Here is a 20,577-nt window from a genome sequence, read left to right as displayed (position 1 = left end):
GTATTAGATGCTCCTTGTTCTCTCTTGTATATGGTGGTCGATAGGCGGTGTGTTTGTCGGTGGTTAGTACATATTAGCCGGTGATGACCGGTGCGCTGTCCACTATAGCAGTGTGCACTGTAGACAAGGAGATAGGCGGCACTCTGATAATTGGTGTCACCCTGGAGCTTTGTGCCGGCGGCTCTCACCTTCACGTAAAGGACAGCAGTCTTGGGCCGTTTGAGTGCCCAATACACTCCTTTTTTTTCTGACAAGAAAAGTACACGGCACAATTCTCTATGTTCCCTGGCTCTGATACCAATATTGGAAGCTCACGGCACAATTCTCTATGTGCCCTGGCTCTGATACCAATATTGGAAGCTCACGGCTGGCCCTCTATTAAAAATCCGCTTGAAATAAATACTCAAGTTCTAAATAAAATAAAGATTTGCACACGACACAAGGATGGGTTAAATCTCCCACACCATCAAAGTGGCTCACGTCCTCTTCATGGTGTATTTAAATATATTTCCTTGTACAAAAAGCAAGAGCCAAAAATACATGTAGCCAAAAATATGGATCTCCACATTGGGCTTGCATAAGCCTAAATACAAAAATGTGAACGCTCTAAGATTCACTCATGAAATAGAACTAATGTATATCAAAATGTTGCACACTAATGTGCACATAAAATATCACTGCCACTGTCAAATAAATAATTGCCACACGCCATGCGTTAATAGATTTCTGTTGAAGCAAGCCCAATGGATCCATGCACACTAACCTTGCCACTAATCTACACTAACATTCACAATATAAGCTCAAAATATGTGACAAGTTAGAGGTGATTAGTCTCGCTTGCACATAAAATAAATATCCATCAAATAAATCCATAAATTCCAAATAATGCGAATAATTCCAACACATTAGGCTCCTTTCTCTCATCTCGACAGGCTGACAAGAGTGTCTTTCTCTTTGTCTCTTTGTCTCTCCCCCCCTAGGACCACTCAAACGAGACTAAGACCACTTGTCTCTCAAAGATGAGTGTTGCCTCTCTCTCTCTCTCTCTCTCTCTCTCTCTCTCTCTCTCTCTCTCTCATCATCATCAACCATGTCTCTCTTTCATAAATATTTTCATTTAGAGGATTTTTTGCCATGAATTAGAGGGAAAATTTGCCATGAATATATGAAAATGTCTGTGATTTTGGTGTGCATATTCACCTTTTTTAGGTGTGCATTGTCTACAGACGTCATAATATTTGTTAGTAGCATAGGTTAAACCATGGTTAGTGAGAATATATTTATAAACATGACTTAAATTATGGTTGGTTCATTAGCATCCTTTTTCATGTAGTTAGATGTTATTGCATGGAAATAACAGAAAATCGATGTTGTATACATGATATGCACATATCGATTTACAAGGGAAACCAGCAGAGAAAACGACATTGACAAGAGCTAGAAATATAGAAACACGATGAAAGTTTATAGATGGAAACCTCCATCATAAAATTCAAGGTGTTGACTTTGTTTGCAAATGACTAATCTAAAGAAAGCAAGCATTGACCTTTGGTTTGTCTGCATATTTTCGAGTAGCACGGGACAAAGGCAATTAGTCTTCTCCACCACTGATAATTGCTTATTTAAATTTTCTGTTTTTTTTCGATCGGACAAGTAATTGTTACTATAGTCTTCTTGTTCAAGGCGCTCCTCAGCATTAATCACAATTAGATTTTGACGACTGCTTGCCTCGTCATGTTCTTCATTGCCTTGATCATTTGCATGATTCTCATCTTTTGTGTTGCTTCCATAGAAGTATCTTCTTGCTGGTGTGTCCATGTAGAAAACTGTTTCTATGTCGGTGCATTGTGTCAAGTGTGGGATCTTCATGACCTTCTAAACCGATGAAGCTTGTTTTCTGTCCATGCCGTTTCCTGTTTTAGGTATTATCCATGATGTGGCAGGGTAATACTTCCTAGTTCGTATCATTCGAAGTAGAGTGTCTTCAGTAATGTACTAAATTTATTCGGAGTGTAATTCTTCATGACGACATATGCATGTTCAAACAAATTGACTGGTGATAGGCATACCTTGTTCTTTAGATCCCCTTGACCATACAAAGCATATAGCTACCACCCACGAGTTATGATGAAATGTTGTGGTAGAGAAACTTGAAATGGCTTTTATGAAGATCCTTCATATAGTAGCCAAACATACCTTCAAAAGCATGCATACGGATTTGACACAATCCTCTACACATGACCAATCCTCTACACATGACCAATCCTCCTTCAGGTTTGAAGAAATCTCATTGCATGTATCGTTTTATCAGTTTCCCAATACTTATTAGAGAGGGTGTCATTAGAGAAACCACCATTTGAAAATGAAGATGGTTTAGTATTCCACCTTTCTCCAGTGCAAACATTCCTTTGAGGCACTCCATACGAACAAACTCTTTAAGAGGTTCCTAGTTAGATACATCAATATCCCCATTTCCAGTCCCCTCTAACTAAGGCCACTATAAGTTTTGTTTTTTTTGGAGGAGGGAATTTCGAGCAATTGTGCTGACAGAGTGATCGGATTTTTGCTTCTTACCTTTTCTATCAAGCGTTTCAGAAGAGCATGATACAAAGCGTATATACATATATTAGAGTACCGTGTAAAGCATACAAGCATGCATACTGCAAAGTATGCTTATGGTTCAGTAGCTACCATAGTCTTATAGATTTATAAAAAGTGCTATGTACACGTAAGAACAAACCAACCTAGCGATGTTGCTCTCCTTTTCGCTGCCAGAACATTGTGAACACAGCTAGGACCTTCAGGCGGGGTAAGTATCCTTCCTGGTAATGAATTCACAGCTCCATTTCGGGGAATAGTAGTTCGAGTTGGTTTTGGTTCATGACAAAAAAACGCACTTGATACAGAGTGGGCGCTAAGTTTGTGACATCAAGAGAAGAGGGAGCCTTTCAGGCGGCATGCTTTAGAAGCAGATGGGCAATTAGAACAAGGCGCTATTTATAAACAATCGTCCGAAATGGCACGCTGGAATAAGAAACAAGCGAGGACAGTTGTAGAAGGTGGATGTGTGCGAGAAGCCACCAAGACCAGGAAAGAGCAAGGAAGAACAAAATAAAAGGCATGCATCGATCATTCATAGACTATACCCTAGAAAGTCCCAGTGCATCATTAAGGCCGTAACACATCGATCACCGTGGAAGAGCGCCGCAAAAACCATACAGAAGCATTCGATATAGCCATGTGATGGAAGAGCCATGAAAAGCAACCAGAGAAGATCCATGACCAGCAACCAGAGAAGAGCACATCGATCACCTTTGAAGAACATCGTATAGAGTGGACAAATTGAAGACACACATCTGATCGAAGACAAAGGAGCGCCAACCACCACAAGGAAAAAAAGGCAGCATGCAATGGACACGTCGAAGTTTCTAAAAGAAGCATTTCAAATAAAAAACTCCACTAAACTCCAACCTTGCTTCACTAAACTCCAATCCTTAGTTAAAAAAAACATTTTGGTAACTTATTTTTTTCTCTTAAATTACGAGATTTTAATTTTCCATGATAGCGGAGGCATTAGGCATTGGAAGAAAATAAATCCTTAGTGGGGCCTAACGTTCTTGGTTTCCGGGGCCCTAACAGTCTTGGCACAGAAAGGAGGAGTTCACCTTCCCAGGACTTGCAACTGTCATCCAAATCTCGCTGAGAACCCTAATCTCACAGAGAATCCCAATTACGGAAACCCTGATCTTGCTTACTCTGTTTTGATGCCTAATCTCGCAAAAGAGGCAGGAAATCCTAACCGATAACCTCGAAAAAACCCTAATCCGCATCTCTCTTTTCATTACCGCTCCAAATTGAAAATCCTAATCAGGCACTCCTCTTTCTTTCCATTTGATCACGCAAGTAACAGGCCAGCTCTCTGATCATGAACTGCAGCAGCTAACTGAATTTGAAACAATTCGCCCATGTGGTCTCCAGGTGCTTGCACAATCTTTTAAAAACAAATTGCAAATTCTAGCATTTTCAGCCCAATAAGAGCTATTTTGAAGTAAATTTTTTGTACATTACTCATATATGCGTCAGAAGAATGCCATTTCTAAAATTATAAAAAAGATTCATAACATTTACCTAAACTAAAAGATATTTCTCATTTTCAAGTAAATTTTAAACTATTTTTGAATAAAAAATATTCATCATTTTAGTTTTAATGAGATTCTCCCCACATTTTCTTACCCTGACACGAGATATCAAGATTACTGTGTTTTCAGGCAACTGTCAGCCAGGGAATCAAATCGAGGGCACACCACCGGTATTATCACAAAGGTTCTTCTTCTAAACACTGATTACATAGTTAATTTTGTTTATTGAAGGGCTTTTTAGTATTGTCCTCTATGAAACTTGTCTTTTTAATCTGAACTTTTCCATAAATTATGGGTGGCATGTGCAGGAAAAGATCCATAGATTTGGTACGGCAGGCGCAATTTGCCGCTTGTTCGTACCTTGGGTTTGACCCATATGAAGAAAAACACAAGAATGGCCTTGTCCATCATCAGGCAAATTTTGAAGCTACTGCAATTTCTCACCACAGGTTTAGATTGATTTCAATGATTTTTTCTACTGGTTTTTTAAACATGGTCCTTTATACAGGTCTCAACCTCTGATAGCTCAGTTCCGGTGGAACTTCATTTGCATCATCATCACCATCACCATTGTAGGGAAAATGACGAGGTTCTGAAAAGGCCCTTGCACACGCCGACGAGCAGTGATTCTCCCCTGGGAGTCGGCAGTTTGTTGTCGATCTGTGACCATATCCAATTGTTCCAAGATGCATGGCAAGGTCATGGCAGGGTTGATGAAAGGTCACAGAAGTTCATGTTGCATGGATCTTTGATCAAAAGAGATGCTACCTATGCAGGTTTTGAAGGAGGGTTTTCATCAAACAATGACAAGAAAGAGAAACCAAGAGAACGAAGTTTCCCTTCTTGTGCAGAAAGGAATTGGAATGGGGGGACGACAGCAGCTCCTGCAATCACGCAGCCGATCATCACAGGTAACGAACATCAACATATCAACACAGCAGCCAGAATTTCTCATTGGGAGTGCAGCGTAGTTCAAGAGGAGAAGTTGACAAAAGGATTTGGGATCGGAATCGGACAGCTGGAAAGAGGCCGGTCTTTGCCGTTGAGCACAGATGCAACAGATTACATGGCCGCTGCTACCGACTTTGGCTGGGCGCCCACTCCGAAGTATAACTCTTCAAACCACCTGTCACAGATTTGTAATGGCTCGAAATCAGAAAGGAGTTTTTTATTGCACCCTGATGACGCAAACATGCCAGCAGTCAGTAGCCAAGATGTATTCTCAGCATCGGCAAGAAAGGTTGGATCAGCTGTTACCAAAAGGAAGAAAAGCTTCAGTGATGTTGAAATGGGTGATGACCAGACATTTTCAAGCTCCTCTGATGCAATGTCGCGGCTGTGTTTTGATACAAACAATGCCAGTCAACCACGACAAGTTCAAGCAGCATCTGAGAGTGCAAAGAAGCTGCTAGGATTGAGCACTATGAATTCAGCAGGGCAGCTGCCAAGAAGCTCCGCACATAAAGAAGGATGTGCTTTTCAGGCTTGTGAAAAGGCTACACCCGGTCTTGATATGATGTCATTACACACTGGGAAAACAACCAGTTTTCCACATAAGCAAGGCGCTGTGTCAGGTTGTGATGAATGTACTTGTCAACAGTCAGTCCCAGTCCAACGGTTTTTGTCTTCTTCTGATGAAAAGCAAGAGGGCTTGGGGGTTAAAATGGCAGTTCATGGCTTGATTAAAGATATGAAGGATGATTTTAATTCTAATAAGCACTACAATCTCAGAGAGAAGATAATAAGCCTGGATGACAGTGAGAATGGTGACAGACACAGCTCGCCATATCTAGGGAACAGGCAAGAAAAGGCTTTGCCGAAGAATCAGAATCCAGTTTCAGTAGGAAAAGATGACTGCTCTATGGCTGGCTCTTCTATGAAGGTCAGGTTTTTTCTGCATTCATTTTGCTTCAACACAAGAAATTTGTCTAGGCATCATTCCATATGTGTACCATGAAGAGAAGCAAGATCCCTATTAAATCCCGACACAAACCCATTTCTTCCTCTTTTAAAGAATTTTCATAGGTGATGTACACTAGCTAATTTTCTCAGAAGATTAATTATAATTTCAGGTTTCAGAAGATTGCAATGACAGTGTTGTTTGGTATGAAACAAGAGTGAAAGGAGGGCAGTATCTGAATGCTGAGAAGAGAACAGAAAAGCCATCGAATATCAACCCCAGAAAAGAACATAATCAGGTGCAAAATGGCATTTTTACTGACAAGGAGCAGGCTACACGAACATCTAAAGCTTCTTATTCACCTGATGGTATAAGAAAGACGGCTATCAACAACAACCGACTCCATGGCTGCACAGCACAAAAGGTGATTGTTTGAATTTTGGGCAGCGTTACATTGTAAAAAGGCTTGTAATTGCTTATGACAACCAGGAAGGGTGCTTATATATCGTTTGTATTGAATAAAAGGGTGACGAGTCATGGAAAACTGTTCAAGATGGGGGGTCCCAGATACAGTTGAAGGATGAAGACTCATCTGAGCAGAGTCTTGACAGGACGTTTACATGGCAGCAGGCGCACTCTAAAGATTTTTTGCCTGCCATATACTCAGATAAAGTATCTGAGTCAGGGTCTCAAGATACGAGACTAGACACATCATGCTCTACAGCAAAGCTTGAAGACTTGGAACTGCAATACGAAAAGAAATCTCCGAGCCAAACTGACTGCAGGGCGGTTGGCAAATCAGAGGGCCTGATTCAGGTCTGTATCCAAGCTCAGTTTTCTGTGTGTTTCTGTCACTAGGCTTTATACTGCAGTGTTTTTTTTTTCTCCCCCTTGGACTGGCCCTAGGCCCAAGATCCTCCCATAGTTACCTTTTTTCACCCCGTGTAGGTGCCCGCCTGCCCATAGGTGCTTTTTATTTGCCTGTAGACGATGCCGCCGAGGAAGCACCATGTGGGGTTTTGAACCTAGGACCTCTTGGTCCTAGACAAACATCTCTACCACTTGAGCTATCACCTCATTGGCTATACTGCAGTGTTCTTGTGATACAATGATTGCATTTGTTCATTTTCATTAAGTTCTTGTGCCCAAGATAGTGTTGGATATTAATGCTCCACCCTCATAATGTATTGTTCAGGCACCGACTAGCTCATGACGACTCCCATTATGAGGAGAAGCCATGGTTGAGCAGCCTGTATGCCCAATATCCCCGTATTCACGTGGGAAGGTGGCCTAGGAGGCCAGATGGTTTAGAGATGGCTTGGATCAGATTTGGTACACTGCCAAATAGGCTATGCGCTACACTAGAACATTATTTCATAATGGTCCACACATGGAGTAGGTAGACTTTACTCTTGGACACTTTGTCTTGACATTGCGAGGCCTGAACCGGGCTTAAGATGAGCCCAGATGACCATGGGAGGTGGGAATGGCCGCTCTACGTATATAGGCCTATATAGATAAATGGCCAACCCCTTCTCCGCACAGTTCATCAGTCATCGTTGTGAGTTTATTGCCGAGATTCTACTAGCATATAACCTCCATCTTAGTAGTTCTAGATCAGCTATTGAAGCTCCCTTCACAGGGAGCACAAGGGTGTGGGGCTTTGCCATTGTATCACTTCCATAATATAGTATTCTTCTCTATCTCTGTTATTGTGCAATTTGAGTTTAAAATTTTGTGTTGTGAAAGATCCCTCTTCTGAGTGTTCTCTTGTATACACTATACGCTGTATCCTCTTACATGGTATTAGAGCCCTGGCTCAGTACAACTTCTTTGCTAATTGCTGTCTCTAGCAGTCCCATAGGAGAAATTGTATCTTTCGCCAACAGCCTCACTTGTCCACCACCAGTTCTTCCCTGCCCACACAAGTAGGACATGCTCCAAAATCTGGTTCGGATCTGTTTCTTTATCTTGTCGCCCTTCAGGATTAGTCCTGGGATCAGTCCTGGGATCAACCCTGCACGTTTTGCACATGACATCCCCCTCTGCTAAACTTGATGACGGGATTCCAAATTCTATTCTTGGATGACTGTCATCATCCCATTATCTATTCACGGAGTCCCAAACTGCCATCCTTCCTTCCCTGGCAACCTTTTCACTGAAAACCCTGCCTCATCTCCAAATCCACTTCAACTCTGATGAAGATCTATGCATTTGTTCCGTCCTGTTCTCTTTCCATTCCTGCCCTTTCTCCGAACACTTTCTTTGGTCTTCTTTTCCTGAGTATTGAGTTTGGCACTCCCATTCCACCCCTTGGAGGATCATCCTCCCTTGGAACCGTTGCCTGAAAGCCTTTCTTGGCGTGCCCCAAGTGGCACCCAACTCACAGGACTGCCATTCCCCTTGGGTGTTGTGGAACACCACCAGCCAACCTCCTGGGAATTTCTCCCATGTCTTGTGTTCCTTTCCTTGGGCCTCGTACTTATGCACTTTCTTGTACCTTGGACTTGCGCACCTTTAGTTGGGACTAAATCAATGTTTAGCCTTGCTGAGCGTGATGCTGAAACAATGTTGCCTGGTCCCCACACCACCAAAAGATCAAGACACGGGCGATGGTTTCATCCATGTGCGATGCAGTAAGGGTGGGTGGCACATGTGCAGCAACAATATCTCAGAATCAACCTGAAGTTCTGATACCAATGTCACATGCAGAAGCTCTGGGAGCCTTCTTTCAGCCCTAAACACCATCTTGGAACATGTGGATGCAAAACGCAAGCAGAAGATAGAGAAGAGAGACAGAGACAGCTGAGTATTCAGTATATTATAATGTACAAAAAGGAAGCACAAGTCCTACAGCCATAGGTTGTCTTGGAAAAGGTAGACATCATCTAACTAACCTAGTCTATAACCTAGTCCAGCAAAAACAATGAGCATCTATGCCTTATATAGGCCTTGGGAATATCCTAGTGGACTGGCCGCTGGTCGGCCAGGTCTTGGACAAAATCCAATGAAATTGCTGCAGCCGACAGGTGTCCTCATACATGCGCTCACTTGTCCACCACCAGTTCTTCCGTGCCCACACAAGTAGGACATGCTCCAAAATCTGGTTCGGATCTGTTTCTTTATCTTGTTGCCCTTCAAGATCAGTCCTGGGATCAGCCCTGCACATGTCTTGCACATGACAATTCTTTCCTCCTGTGAACTTTGGGACACCGTCATTGGTGTTGATGTTCACCCCCACCAACAAGGAAGTAGATGGCAACCCTGTACCACCTGTTGTTTTGCCGATTTTGTCCAAGCTTGGAGACGAAGGCTCTTTGTGCCATCATCACTAGCGTGGAAGATAGGGTGCTGACCATGGTTCAACATGTCTCAACAGGTGCAGAAGCATGCGCTTTGTTACAGAGCTAGTGCGAGACGACAAATCCCTCAAGAATTTAGAATCTCAAAAATCAGCATTAGCAAGAGAAGCTAAATGAAGGTGAAACGGTGGAGGTGTTTCTCACCAGAATCAAAGATCTCTGTGACCAGAGGGCTGCAATCCAGTTGGGTTTGGATGGCACCACAAACATTCGTTGCCAGAGTAGCTTGGCTCACAGTTATTTAGCCCAGATGAGGGGGGGGGGGATGAATATTATCGATCCGGATGTTCAGTGTAGGGTGTTGCTCTGCAAACTTGTGGTCGGAGGTTTCCTATCAGGCACTGAGCCTTGGAAGGAGTTTTTCTTGTCTCAGATTTCCGGATGTACACCTCGTGTTGGGAGAGACTGGCTGCCCAGCACACAGTTTTTATTCACAGAGGCTGATATCAGGGCACCATCTTCCCCTCTTATTGCAGCCATTGTTAGAGCATGAAGAAGCATGAGACCATTTTTGCGACAAAGGCTTCCTAGGTCTTTGGATGGGAGAGTTATGATATCTCTCTAGCGATACAGCGCAGATATTGGCATAGGCTTTGGCATTCATACAGAAGGGGTCAAATATCTCATTTCTTTTGGTTATTTTTACATGGTGGTCTTCCCACCAATTAGTGGAGATTGGTTTTCCCACCAATTAGTGGAGATTGGTTTTCAGTGTAGCATCTACCTGCCCGAGATGTGCGGCAGATTTTGAAACTGTATAGCATTGTTTATGGGGATGCAGCACTACACAGCAGGTTTGGAGTTCTATAGCCCAACTTATGGGCAAATTCAGTGGCCGTGCCATGAATGTGACTTGGGGGGCAGTTGCTGTCTGCAGCTTTTTTATGAGGGCAGTGGTACAGACTTTGCTATTTTCATTCGTAGAGGTATTGCCCAGTATGGTTTGTTGCAGAATGTTCCTCACTCTGATTATACACCCCCCCCCAGAGAGGATTGACACCAGTTGGGAGATTGTTGCCAGTATTACAGCATGGCGGATCTGGAGAGCTAGATGCACAGAGGCTATTGAGGGTCTCCAAATCTTTGGGTCTCAGTGCATTAGTACAATATGGGGTGATATCATCCATACTCTCATGGCTACTTGGGCTTGTATTCAGGGTCCTTCTCATTCCGCGTAGGCAAAGCACGTTATATTTATGCGGGAGTGGGACCATGGCATTTCTTTTCTTCTAGTCCCACAGGTCTCTCATGGCATCATCATGCTCCTCTGATTTTGAAATCACCTTACATATTGGGGTGAGTCTATTCTATTCCGGCTTATAGCCATGATTGCTGTATGTCTTTTTCATACTTAATAGAAAAAAAGAAGATCACCTTTGACATACATGTAGCTGAGGAGTTGGGTTGCCTGACAAAAGGAGGAAGGGTGTGTCTGAAAATGTCGCCATTGTACTTTGGGGCACAAATGACTCATGTATTGCCGTGGTCACCTACAAAGGATTATCAAAGTTTGATATGTCATAAATGCCCGGTGTGGGTGGAGGTTTTGGATTTCCCCAAATGCCTCGGGTTTTATTTGCCATAGATTGCTACTAGTTTGGGAAAAGTTATTTGTCCTCCGAGGCCTAATGGCAATGGGAATAGGTGTTGCATTCTCTGGGATACGGATGTACCCACTCCTCCCTCGATTATGCTGCAGATTGATGACCTGACCATGGGTCCTGCGTTTTTTGAGTTGAAATGGGGCACATTTGTAGGTGCTTGTTTTACATTTGTAGGTGCTTGTTTCACATTTGTAGGTGCTTGTTTTACATGCAAAAAATTTGGACACATGGCCTTAGAATGCCCTTAGACCCTTCTGCAACCTCCAGTTGCAGCCATGCATCCTTCAAAAGTGGTTGAATTAACTCAAATGCAGCAGCAACAAAAGGGCAAACCAGTTGCTTCTGGGGATCTAATTCGCGATAAAGGAAAAGGCAAGATGCCTACAGTCCACAAGTTATTTCTACTTAGGCCAAAAGTGTAGAGAAAGATGATGCATCAGCATGGCAGCGGCCTAAAAAGCCAATCCATGCAAAACCCCGTGTGGTCCCCACTCGTAACTGGACCGCTTCAATACCCTCTAATGGTCAATCTAGTCGCTCTGCTGAAATTAGTGGTGAGGGAAGGCTATGGGCTGCGGTTGTTAAAGAGGGTCCGTTCTTTGCGAATAACATTTATGATGTGGGTAATGTTTCTATAGGCTTTGAGGTTCTTGTCCCCTCACATGGTGATGCAGGGAGTCAGGCACCTACGCAAATGGAATCATGAGCTTCTTCATCCTTCATCATTTCCATATGTATATACCATTGAAATGCATTAGTTTTAACATACAGGGCCTCTGCGACCCGAGTAAATGGAGGCTCTTTTGGGCATATGTAAATAGTTTGGCAACCGCATGTATAGTGTGTGCAAGAACACAATCAACACCTATTTGCTGGTAGAAATGGTGCTTTCTCGGGGTATCAGAATTTTTATGCTGGCAAAAGCAACTTTTCGGGTACTTTCACCATGGTTAAACATGATTTGCAGCCATGTGTCGCATACAATGACTCACATGGATGGTGGATGGTGGTGCAGTGTCTGATTGTTGGCGAGGTTTATGAGTTTGCTAGTATATATGCTTCATAGACATCGCTTCATAGAGCGGAGCTTTGGCGCTTCATCCGGTGTTACCCATGGGTTACAAATGCGTTTCTCACAGGGGATTTCAATAACTCACCTAGCCATGAGGATAACTCCTCACATCATTCCCATATGTTGCGGGCTGAGCAAGCAGAATGGCATAGTATGATTGAGGGTTTGCATGCTTTGGATCTCTAGAGACGGTTCATGCCAGACACTCCTGGATTCACATTTCAGCATAATGCTCAGTTGCACTATTTTGCCCATCTTGATCGATGGTATTTGCTAAATGCAAATCAGTATGATGCCTTTACATGCCACATATGGATTGACCACACAATGTGTATGTCTGACCATGCCCCCTTGTGGTTGGCTCTATACTTTGGAATGGGGATTCATGACCCACCTCTGCCACATAAATGATTACTTCTCATCAACAATAGTCACCTCACTCATGATGTAATTGCTGATTTGGTACGCTCGGCTGTGCAACCCCTTTTACTGCAGTTGAATGAGGATGTTGACATTGCATGGCGTTGTTTTGTTTCACGCATGCAAATGCTGATAAGGGACTATGGCAAGTGGTACATGGGTGCTTTACGGGAGAGGGTGGTAGAGGCCAAAAGGATTGTGCAGTCTTACTCTGAACTTAGTCATACAAGACCACTGACTGTCGAGGAAAATGTCTCACTCATAGATGCTGGATCTTGTATCAAGGACAATGATAAATGAAAGATTGCAAAGTGGCAAGTGCGTGCCCGACAAAAATCAATGCTTGATAAGGGATGCTCTTCCAAAGCTTTTTTCAAAGGTCTCCATGCATCTAGACAAAAGCAAGGCATAGCACATCTTATGTTGTCTGATGGCACGTGGACCTCTACTAAGCAACATCTTGCGGCGGAAATATGTCACTCTCATTTTAGGGATTTGTTTGCCCGTCCTATACCACTTACACAGGATGTATTGGTTGCTTGCACTATGCTTTTGCATGAGGTTACACCGATCCTATCACTTGATGAGGCACAAGGCTTGGAAGAGTCCTTTACGGAGGAAGAACTACAGGCTGCACTTAGAGGTTTGGGCAAATGGAAATCTCCTGGGTGGGATGGTTTGACAGTTGAATTCTTTCACACATTTTGGCCGGAATTGAAGCTTCCATTGCTATGCATGATTAATCAATGTTGGCATGACAACATGTTGCCTCATTCTTGGAAGGAAGGCTTGCTGAAATTGCTCCCAAAAAAGCAACTCTGTGAGAATTTAGGTGATTGGAGGCCCATCTCTCTTATGCCAGTTGTTTATGAATTGGCCACCAAAATGATAGTTAATCGCATTAAGGGCTACCTTCACTCGGGATTGCACCTGACACAATACGGCTTTGTTCCCAGGCGGCAAATTAAGGACAACATAGCAAATGCCTACATGGGTATTGAGTATGCCAAGTACACTGACCAGGATGTCTTGATCATGCAAGTAGATATTGCTAAGGCATTTGACACTGTCCATTGGGACTTCATAGCTGGGGTGATGAATCGGATGGGCTTTGGACCCAAAATGTGAAATGTGATTTATTGGCTATACCAGGGGGGTACTGCTCAATGCATTTTTGGTCGGGAACTTTCGGCCGCTTGGACCTTGGGTAAATTGGTACATCAGGGCTGCCCTCTTAGTGCGCTGCTTTATGCCATTTCCACACACCCCTTGCTGTTATATATTGACAAGCTTACCCAGCAGGGCAGCTTGCATGGTATTGTGATGCCGGATGGTTCTCACTTTGTGGCACATACCTATGCTGATGACTCCTTCCCTAGAAATACCCCAGCGGATTTGCAATGGATTATGGATGCCCTTTTACTTTATGGGCTGGCAGCTGGGTTGCATGTCAATTTTCGAAAGTCGAAGCTGTTATTAGTCCGCCACTATCTTTGGCATTCTAATCTTTGGCCAGGTCAGATTGTTCCACCTGGTCAGTTGGTCAGGCATTTGGGATACCCGATTGGCTGGGGATGTTTCTTTGAAAGATGAGATGATATGGGTGCTGACTCGATTGGAGTGCAAAATTGATTACTGGAAGCTATCCACTTGGCCTTTGCATGTCCGCTTGCGAACTGTCCAGTCGATCATCGTGGCATACATTTAGTTTCACCTTCCTTTGTTACCTTGGACTAGTAAGTATATTGATACATTTATGTCTCGTGCCATTGCCTGTCTTTGGCGAACACAATCGGATCGCAAAGGGCTTCATCTGCTCAAACGTGCGCTTGTGTGCTCGCCAAAAATGCATGGCGGCATGAACATTCTTGACATTCACTATCACATGCTGTCACATAAGGCCACATTGCTTATTGACTTTGTCCGTCAAATGCAGCCCTGGACAAAGATGTTGGCAGCCATGTGTGCACACATGAAAGTAGATGCTTATGGTCACTAGGTTTTGGATCACTCGGATGCGATTTTGGTCATCTTATTGGGCGCATACCAGGTTGCCCTTATGCCACTTCTTTGATTACAGCTTGGCAGTAGATCTTATGTTTCATCCATAGGTCAGGTAAACCTCCACATACAGGGAACTCACTCCGATCTCAAAGTATTCATTGGAGTCGAGCCTTTCCTTGGCCTTTAGCGTTGGATCACCCAAGAAAGGCTTATCATCTATCGACTTTGGGAATACGTATGGTACAAGATGTGGTTGATGAGCATGGTATGGTTCTTTCTTTCCCCAGGGCCACTAGGCAATGGCATCTGGGCATGCATCATAGGCCGATATGGCGTGCCATAGCTGAACTTCTGGCTCCATTTCAGCCGGTACCCCCTCTTGAGGAGGAGGATTCATTATAGGATTGGCATTTTGATCGCGAGCAGCCGAGTTATGCCTCATTCCCATTCCATCTCCTCACTGCTTCCAAGGCCTACCGTTGACTTATTCCTCAGACTTGGATAGTGGAACATGGGAACAGGCTATGGCACTTGGATAAGCCTTTGCCCTGGTGGAAATTGACTTTAAAAAAGGTGTGGAAGTCAAAGTTGCCACTTAAGCAGTGGGTCTTTTTTTGGCGATGCATTATGGGCGCACTACTAGTTGGCACTCTACTGGCTCAAAGGCGTATTGCTCCAGCTTTATGTTGGTGTTGCCGTGTTATGCCCGAGACCGTACCTCACTTATTGTGGAATTGCTTGCATTCCCCTGTGATTTTCTTCAACACTTGACAGCACTGCTGCAATATAGATTCCCTAGACATCGCTTTGGGCGACTTTTTTGGATTTTTGGCAGATTGTCCCCGGCCTTACCGGGGTATGATGATTTCTTCGCATGGGTGCGCTTCTAAGCTCTTTGGACCAAAAATCATCTGCACTTTTCTGGTGATGTTGTTCATCCCTTCCCCTATTTTCGTGCTGCCCTACTCCGGTCTCTTCGAGATTGCTATGATCTTGGCGAGCTCTCTCCAGCAGTTTGAAGAATTTTCCCAGTTTTTTTAGTTCATTCTCATAGTTCCACCCGCTTCGGGTGACTATGACTGTACGGTTTACTATTTAATATATAAACAGTGGTTTCACAAAAAAAAATAAATTGTGTGTGTGTGTGTGTTTAGACTAGACAAAACCTCCCAAGAAATGGCCACATTGTGTATATCATCAAGTAAAAAGTCAAAATGAAGATAAAAATTAACGTGGTCATAATGCAATATGATTAAAGGTGTAAGGATCTATCCATAAAAGAGGTTTACTCGATGCAGTTCCTCACAAAGTCTACTGGATGTTGTTTCATCTTAGTCATGATACCGAATGAATGGTTGTTTAGAACACAATCTAAGTTGCTCAAAGTACCAAAAGAGTATAGAAAGTAAGGGTAATTTGTTTGATCATGATGTGGAAAAACCTCCTATCACCTCCACTGACCCGCCACCATTCAAGCAAAAATCCATTGAGTATTTTGAAACACGTGTGTGTGCGCGCGCGCGCACATACACACATGTGCATTCGTGCATTGGTGCATGCATGCGTGCATTGATGCACGTGCGCGCACGTGTGTGTGTGTATGTGAAGCTTACCAATCATGAATATCTACTTTATCTCTTGCGAGTTCTGCTCTAATCATCTATGCCAATTATGAACCACTGCCCATTGTGATGTATTCTTAGGATTTCCATACCTGAATCTGTAGGAAGAGGGGTGCATGTGTGTTTTATGCGGCGCACGTCTTTAATATCAGAGTGTAAAATAAACACTAAGGAAACAAGGTTGTTAATTACATCATTTTTTGTCCCTTATAGGCAGGAGAAAATGGTCATTTTGTGCCTGGAACACCAATCTCTAAGGGTGAAATCGTCTCAAATGAATCCTTGTCTCAAGGCACTTTAAGGGTACATCAACAGCTGGAGTTTGAGAAAATCAGGCATGAATCCTCCAAGAAAGAACTGGAACATGTCACGAAAGACTATGATGATTTTTTGAGAGATCTGGGCACAAGCAAGGACATGAATTGTTCAAGTGTAGAAGGAGATGGATGTTCTAAGATGTTTGCACTCGTGCAGGAGAGAGAGAGGAAAAAGTTGACCTTGGAATTCGAAGCAAGGCTTGCTGCAGAAGAGAAGGCACGAATATATGAAGCATCGGCAGAGGTAAGAAATGCACAGTGAAGGGTTATATAGCAGTGTTGCATTGCCTATTGATTCAATCCTTTACCTATAAAGGCGAAACCTATTATACTTGAATTTCAGCTGACGGATAGTTTGATTTCTTATCAGGCTGCGGAGAGTAGGCTGCTACAATTGCTAGACGAACGCACGAAACTTCATTTGAAGTTTGACGAGGAGTTGGAGCAGAAGGAGGCGGACAGGGTGCGGTTACACACCTTGTTTGAGAAAGAGAGATTTAAGAACGAAGCGGCCAAGAAGGAGCTGCAGGAGTTGAAGGAAAAATTTTCATCATTGATGATCAAAACTCCGATTGCCCCCAAAATCATGCGTGATGAGCTGCATGAAGTGGCCCTATCACCAAAATCTTTCTCTAAAATGTATGATACATTGGAGAAGCATGATGTCTTTGAAAAGAGAGAGGAGCAATCAAAGCTTTCCATGTGTGGTAGCATCTCAGAGTGTGCCAAGGTCCAAAAGAGAACCGATAGGTTAGAAGATGACAAACTGTCTGCGACAGAAAGAAGCATTCTATTAAAAAATAAGGAGGCATGCATCTTGCAGCAGGTGAGGCAACAGGAACTGCAGTTGAAAACAGCAGAGGATGCTTTCCAGGAGCTTGAGAGGAAGTTAAAACATGTAGAAATTGATAAAGCTCCGCCGAAAGAGTGTTCAGAATCAGCACAAGATCATCATATAGATGTCAAGCACACTGAGATTGCTACCCAAACAAGCACGTGGACTGATGGGGTTTATGAGAAATACAGCTGCGTTTACCAGTCCCCTATCTTTGAACACGGCCATTCCAGAGCCAAAACTGGAAGAATTCATCTTGAAGCAATGTCGGAAGCAGACTCTGATGACAGGGTATCAAGCAGTAATAAGGAACACAGTGAAGATCAGACGGACATTGAAATACGTCAGCTTACTGAAGAGCTGAAGATCATAGGAGCAGATATGCTGAGCCACAAGGTAATTAGTTTATCTCAGTTTGCACATCGTTATTTTTCATTATTGAACCATGTATCCAAACTACATCTTCAGACTGATTAAACTGGTGTTTTCCATATGCTAGCCTTATTCTCGTGGTTGTATAAAGACCAAAGTAGTCAGTAACTTGAACTCTGATATGACTTGTGTCTTTGTTAAGATTCTTTCAATCAGTAAGCTTCCAATCTTATATATATGTATGCATATAAATGTACATACACTATATATATGTATGTATGTATACATACACACACACTCTCATATATACATATGTATATATATGTATATACATATATATGTATATATGTATATACTTTTTTTTTTTGGTAAAACCAGTTGAAATTGCATTATATCATAAATGTACAAAGGGGTTTGACATAAAGAGGATATCTAAACCCTAGAACTTAAAAACAGTAGTAAAAAAGTTCTATGCAAGAGACATGAAGATCACCCTCGTGATGAGGACATAGCCATAGCAAGTGAGGAACTGTCTCAAACTGATACGAACATCGGAGACAAGCAGAGGACGCTATTCCTCTTTTGACTAATTTAACTCCCACCGAAAGCGCACCAACCATGCATCTCCATAAAAATAACCTTTGTTGTAAAGGTAATTTACTTTCCCATAGTAGTTTAAGATTACACCTCCACCAAGAAAGAGATTTGTGCAGATGCCAAAGGGAGTTGGCATAAGTTGCAATCCAAGGGCGTGGCAAAATAGACCTATAGACCTTCATAGAAGCCAAAGCATGAAGAGGGAGAGGATGATTAGCAGAAACTGAAGATTGCAAAGTCCAATCCCTTAGTCTGTCCCTTTGAGCCAGAGGAGGAACAGGGAGGAACGGATGTAACAAATGACCAAGCTTCCTCCGGATGAATCTATGATGCATACCCAGTGAGTATCTACGAGATGCCTCCGGGAATGATAAAAAATGTCCCTGATCATTGATCACATCTTCCACCTTCCTTATGCCCAGCTTCATAAGATTGTAAGCTCTGATGGGCTCCTGAAGAGCTAATGGAGTGATAAAAATAGCACTCCAATGGAGACTTTCCTGCCGTAAAGAGTTGGAAGAATGCTCATTATCAGGAGACCATTTAAGTGAGGATAAAACCTGTTTCCAATCTTGCAACAAAGAAGTGGAAAGGGGACAGCCTGGAATTCTCCCTTGAAATTTTCCCAAGACTACCTCCCAAAGATCAGTGATCCAGTTGCCATACACCGATGATTTCATAGTAGAGCACATGGTTGCTAACATAATGGCCCAGGGCTGTTGTTGGGAAAAAAAAAGTAGTAAGCAGAGTTGCCTTACGGGCAAGCATGTGATACTTGAGACTGATAATGTTAAGACCACCATGCATCTTGGGGGAGCATACAAAATCCATTTTCAGTAATCGCAAAGCTTTCACATGTGACTTAGTCTTCCATAACAATTCCATTGCCTGGGACATGAAGGCTGAAATATCCCTGGGAGACCAGTGAAGCAAAGGTAAGTAAAACTGGACATATGCCATGAGAATAGATTGGACTATCCGAAGTCTAACATGTAACGGCCATGTGGGAATTTTCCAATATTCCAACTTGTCATGAAGCTTCCGGAAAATCCATTCCATTTGTTGTTTCCTTGTGATATTCCAGCCAATTGGATACCCTAAATGACGCACCACCTCATGACATTGCACAATGTCTCCGGGCCATAAAAGGGCATGCCAATCACAGCTCTTTAAGGGAATGAGCTTGGATTTTCCAAAATTGACCATCAAACCAGCTGCAATGCCATAAAGAGAAAGAGTATCCATGAGAGTCCGAAGATCTTGCTGAGTATTCTTTGGCATGAAATATGAGTCATCGGCATATGCCTGTGCTATAAGAGGGGTAGACCCAGGAATGCTCAATCCATGAATATGTCCATGCGTCGTAAGAGAGTCCATATGCAAGAGCAATGGGTGAGTAGCAATTGCATATAATAGAGCACTGAGAGGACAGCCTTGACGCACGGATCTGGTCAACTTCCAAGCCTGCGATAAATGATTACCAAGGATGCATTGAGAAGTGCACTCAGAATATAACCAATATATGATGTGTACCAACTTAGGACCAAAGCCCATCTTGGACATGATGAGAGAAATAAAATCCCAATGAACCGTGTCAAAGGCTTTGGACACATCCACTTGCATAATCAACACATCTTGTTGAGTTTATTTTGCATATTCAATGGCAATCAATGCATTGGAAATGTTATCCTGTATTTGCCGTCTGGGCAAAAAACCATATTGACGAGGATGGAGTGCATGACTCAATGCTCCAGATATCCGGTGAACAATCATCTTTGCAACAACTTTATAAATAACCGGTATGAGTGTGATTGGCCTCCAGTCGGACATATGTTGGCATAGACTTTTCTTAGGGATTAGTTGAACAATGCCATGCTTCCATGAAGAAGGAAGACAGCCTTCCTGCCATGCCATGTTAATCATCTGCAGGAGGACATCCTTGAGGTCTTTCCAAAAAGCCAGGTAAAATTCCACTGAAAGACCATCCCAACCCGGAGACTTGGATTTACCAAGATGATGCAAGGCCTCCTCCAATTCTTTTTTCAGTGAAAGGTAGCTCAAATCGAGCTGCATCTTTAGTGTGGATAACTGGAGAGACATGTTGTACAAATTGTTGCCTAGCTTGATGTACCTGACCCCAGAAAACAAATTCTGAAAATGAAGGAGACATACATGCTGTAGTCCAGACATAGTGTCAGTCCAGGAACCATCTAAAAGCCTCACTCTATATATGGATTGTTTCCTTCTGTGAGCATGCAAGTTTCGGAAAAAAGATTTAGAGGAACAGCCTTTGTCCAACAGTGGCTTCACTCTTGCCCGAATCTTCCATTTTT

At 43.0% G+C, this 20,577-nt stretch overlaps 1 protein-coding gene across 4 annotated transcripts in view; it reads left to right on the top strand.

Moving 5' to 3' along the window:
• The first annotated feature begins 3,618 nt into the window (after positions 1–3,618).
• The window catches only part of LOC147639420 (uncharacterized), a 120,818-nt gene continuing 103,859 nt past the window's right edge, over positions 3,619–20,577 (top strand). For 2 of the 4 annotated variants that reach the window (XM_086791179.1, XM_086791162.1), the window contains exons 1-8: positions 3,619–3,978; positions 4,269–4,323; positions 4,448–4,553; positions 4,648–6,021; positions 6,212–6,463; positions 6,565–6,855; positions 16,337–16,684; positions 16,811–17,671. In XM_086791179.1, the coding sequence (XP_086647305.1) occupies positions 3,966–3,978; positions 4,269–4,323; positions 4,448–4,553; positions 4,648–6,021; positions 6,212–6,463; positions 6,565–6,855; positions 16,337–16,684; positions 16,811–17,671 (3,300 nt within the window). In that variant the 5' untranslated portion in view covers positions 3,619–3,965. Of the gene's footprint in view, positions 3,979–4,252; positions 4,324–4,447; positions 4,554–4,647; positions 6,022–6,211; positions 6,464–6,564; positions 6,856–16,336; positions 16,685–16,810; positions 17,672–20,577 lie in introns of all 4 variants that reach the window. The other 2 variants (XM_086791171.1, XM_086791186.1) reach the window with 2 other exon arrangements.

The sequence above is a fragment of the Cibotium barometz genome, chromosome 4 (assembly GCF_041138505.1).
Source record: "Cibotium barometz isolate CiBa-2024 chromosome 4, ASM4113850v1, whole genome shotgun sequence".
NCBI lineage: Eukaryota > Viridiplantae > Streptophyta > Polypodiopsida > Cyatheales > Cibotiaceae > Cibotium > Cibotium barometz.
This window is presented reverse-complemented; position numbering and strand designations above follow the sequence as displayed.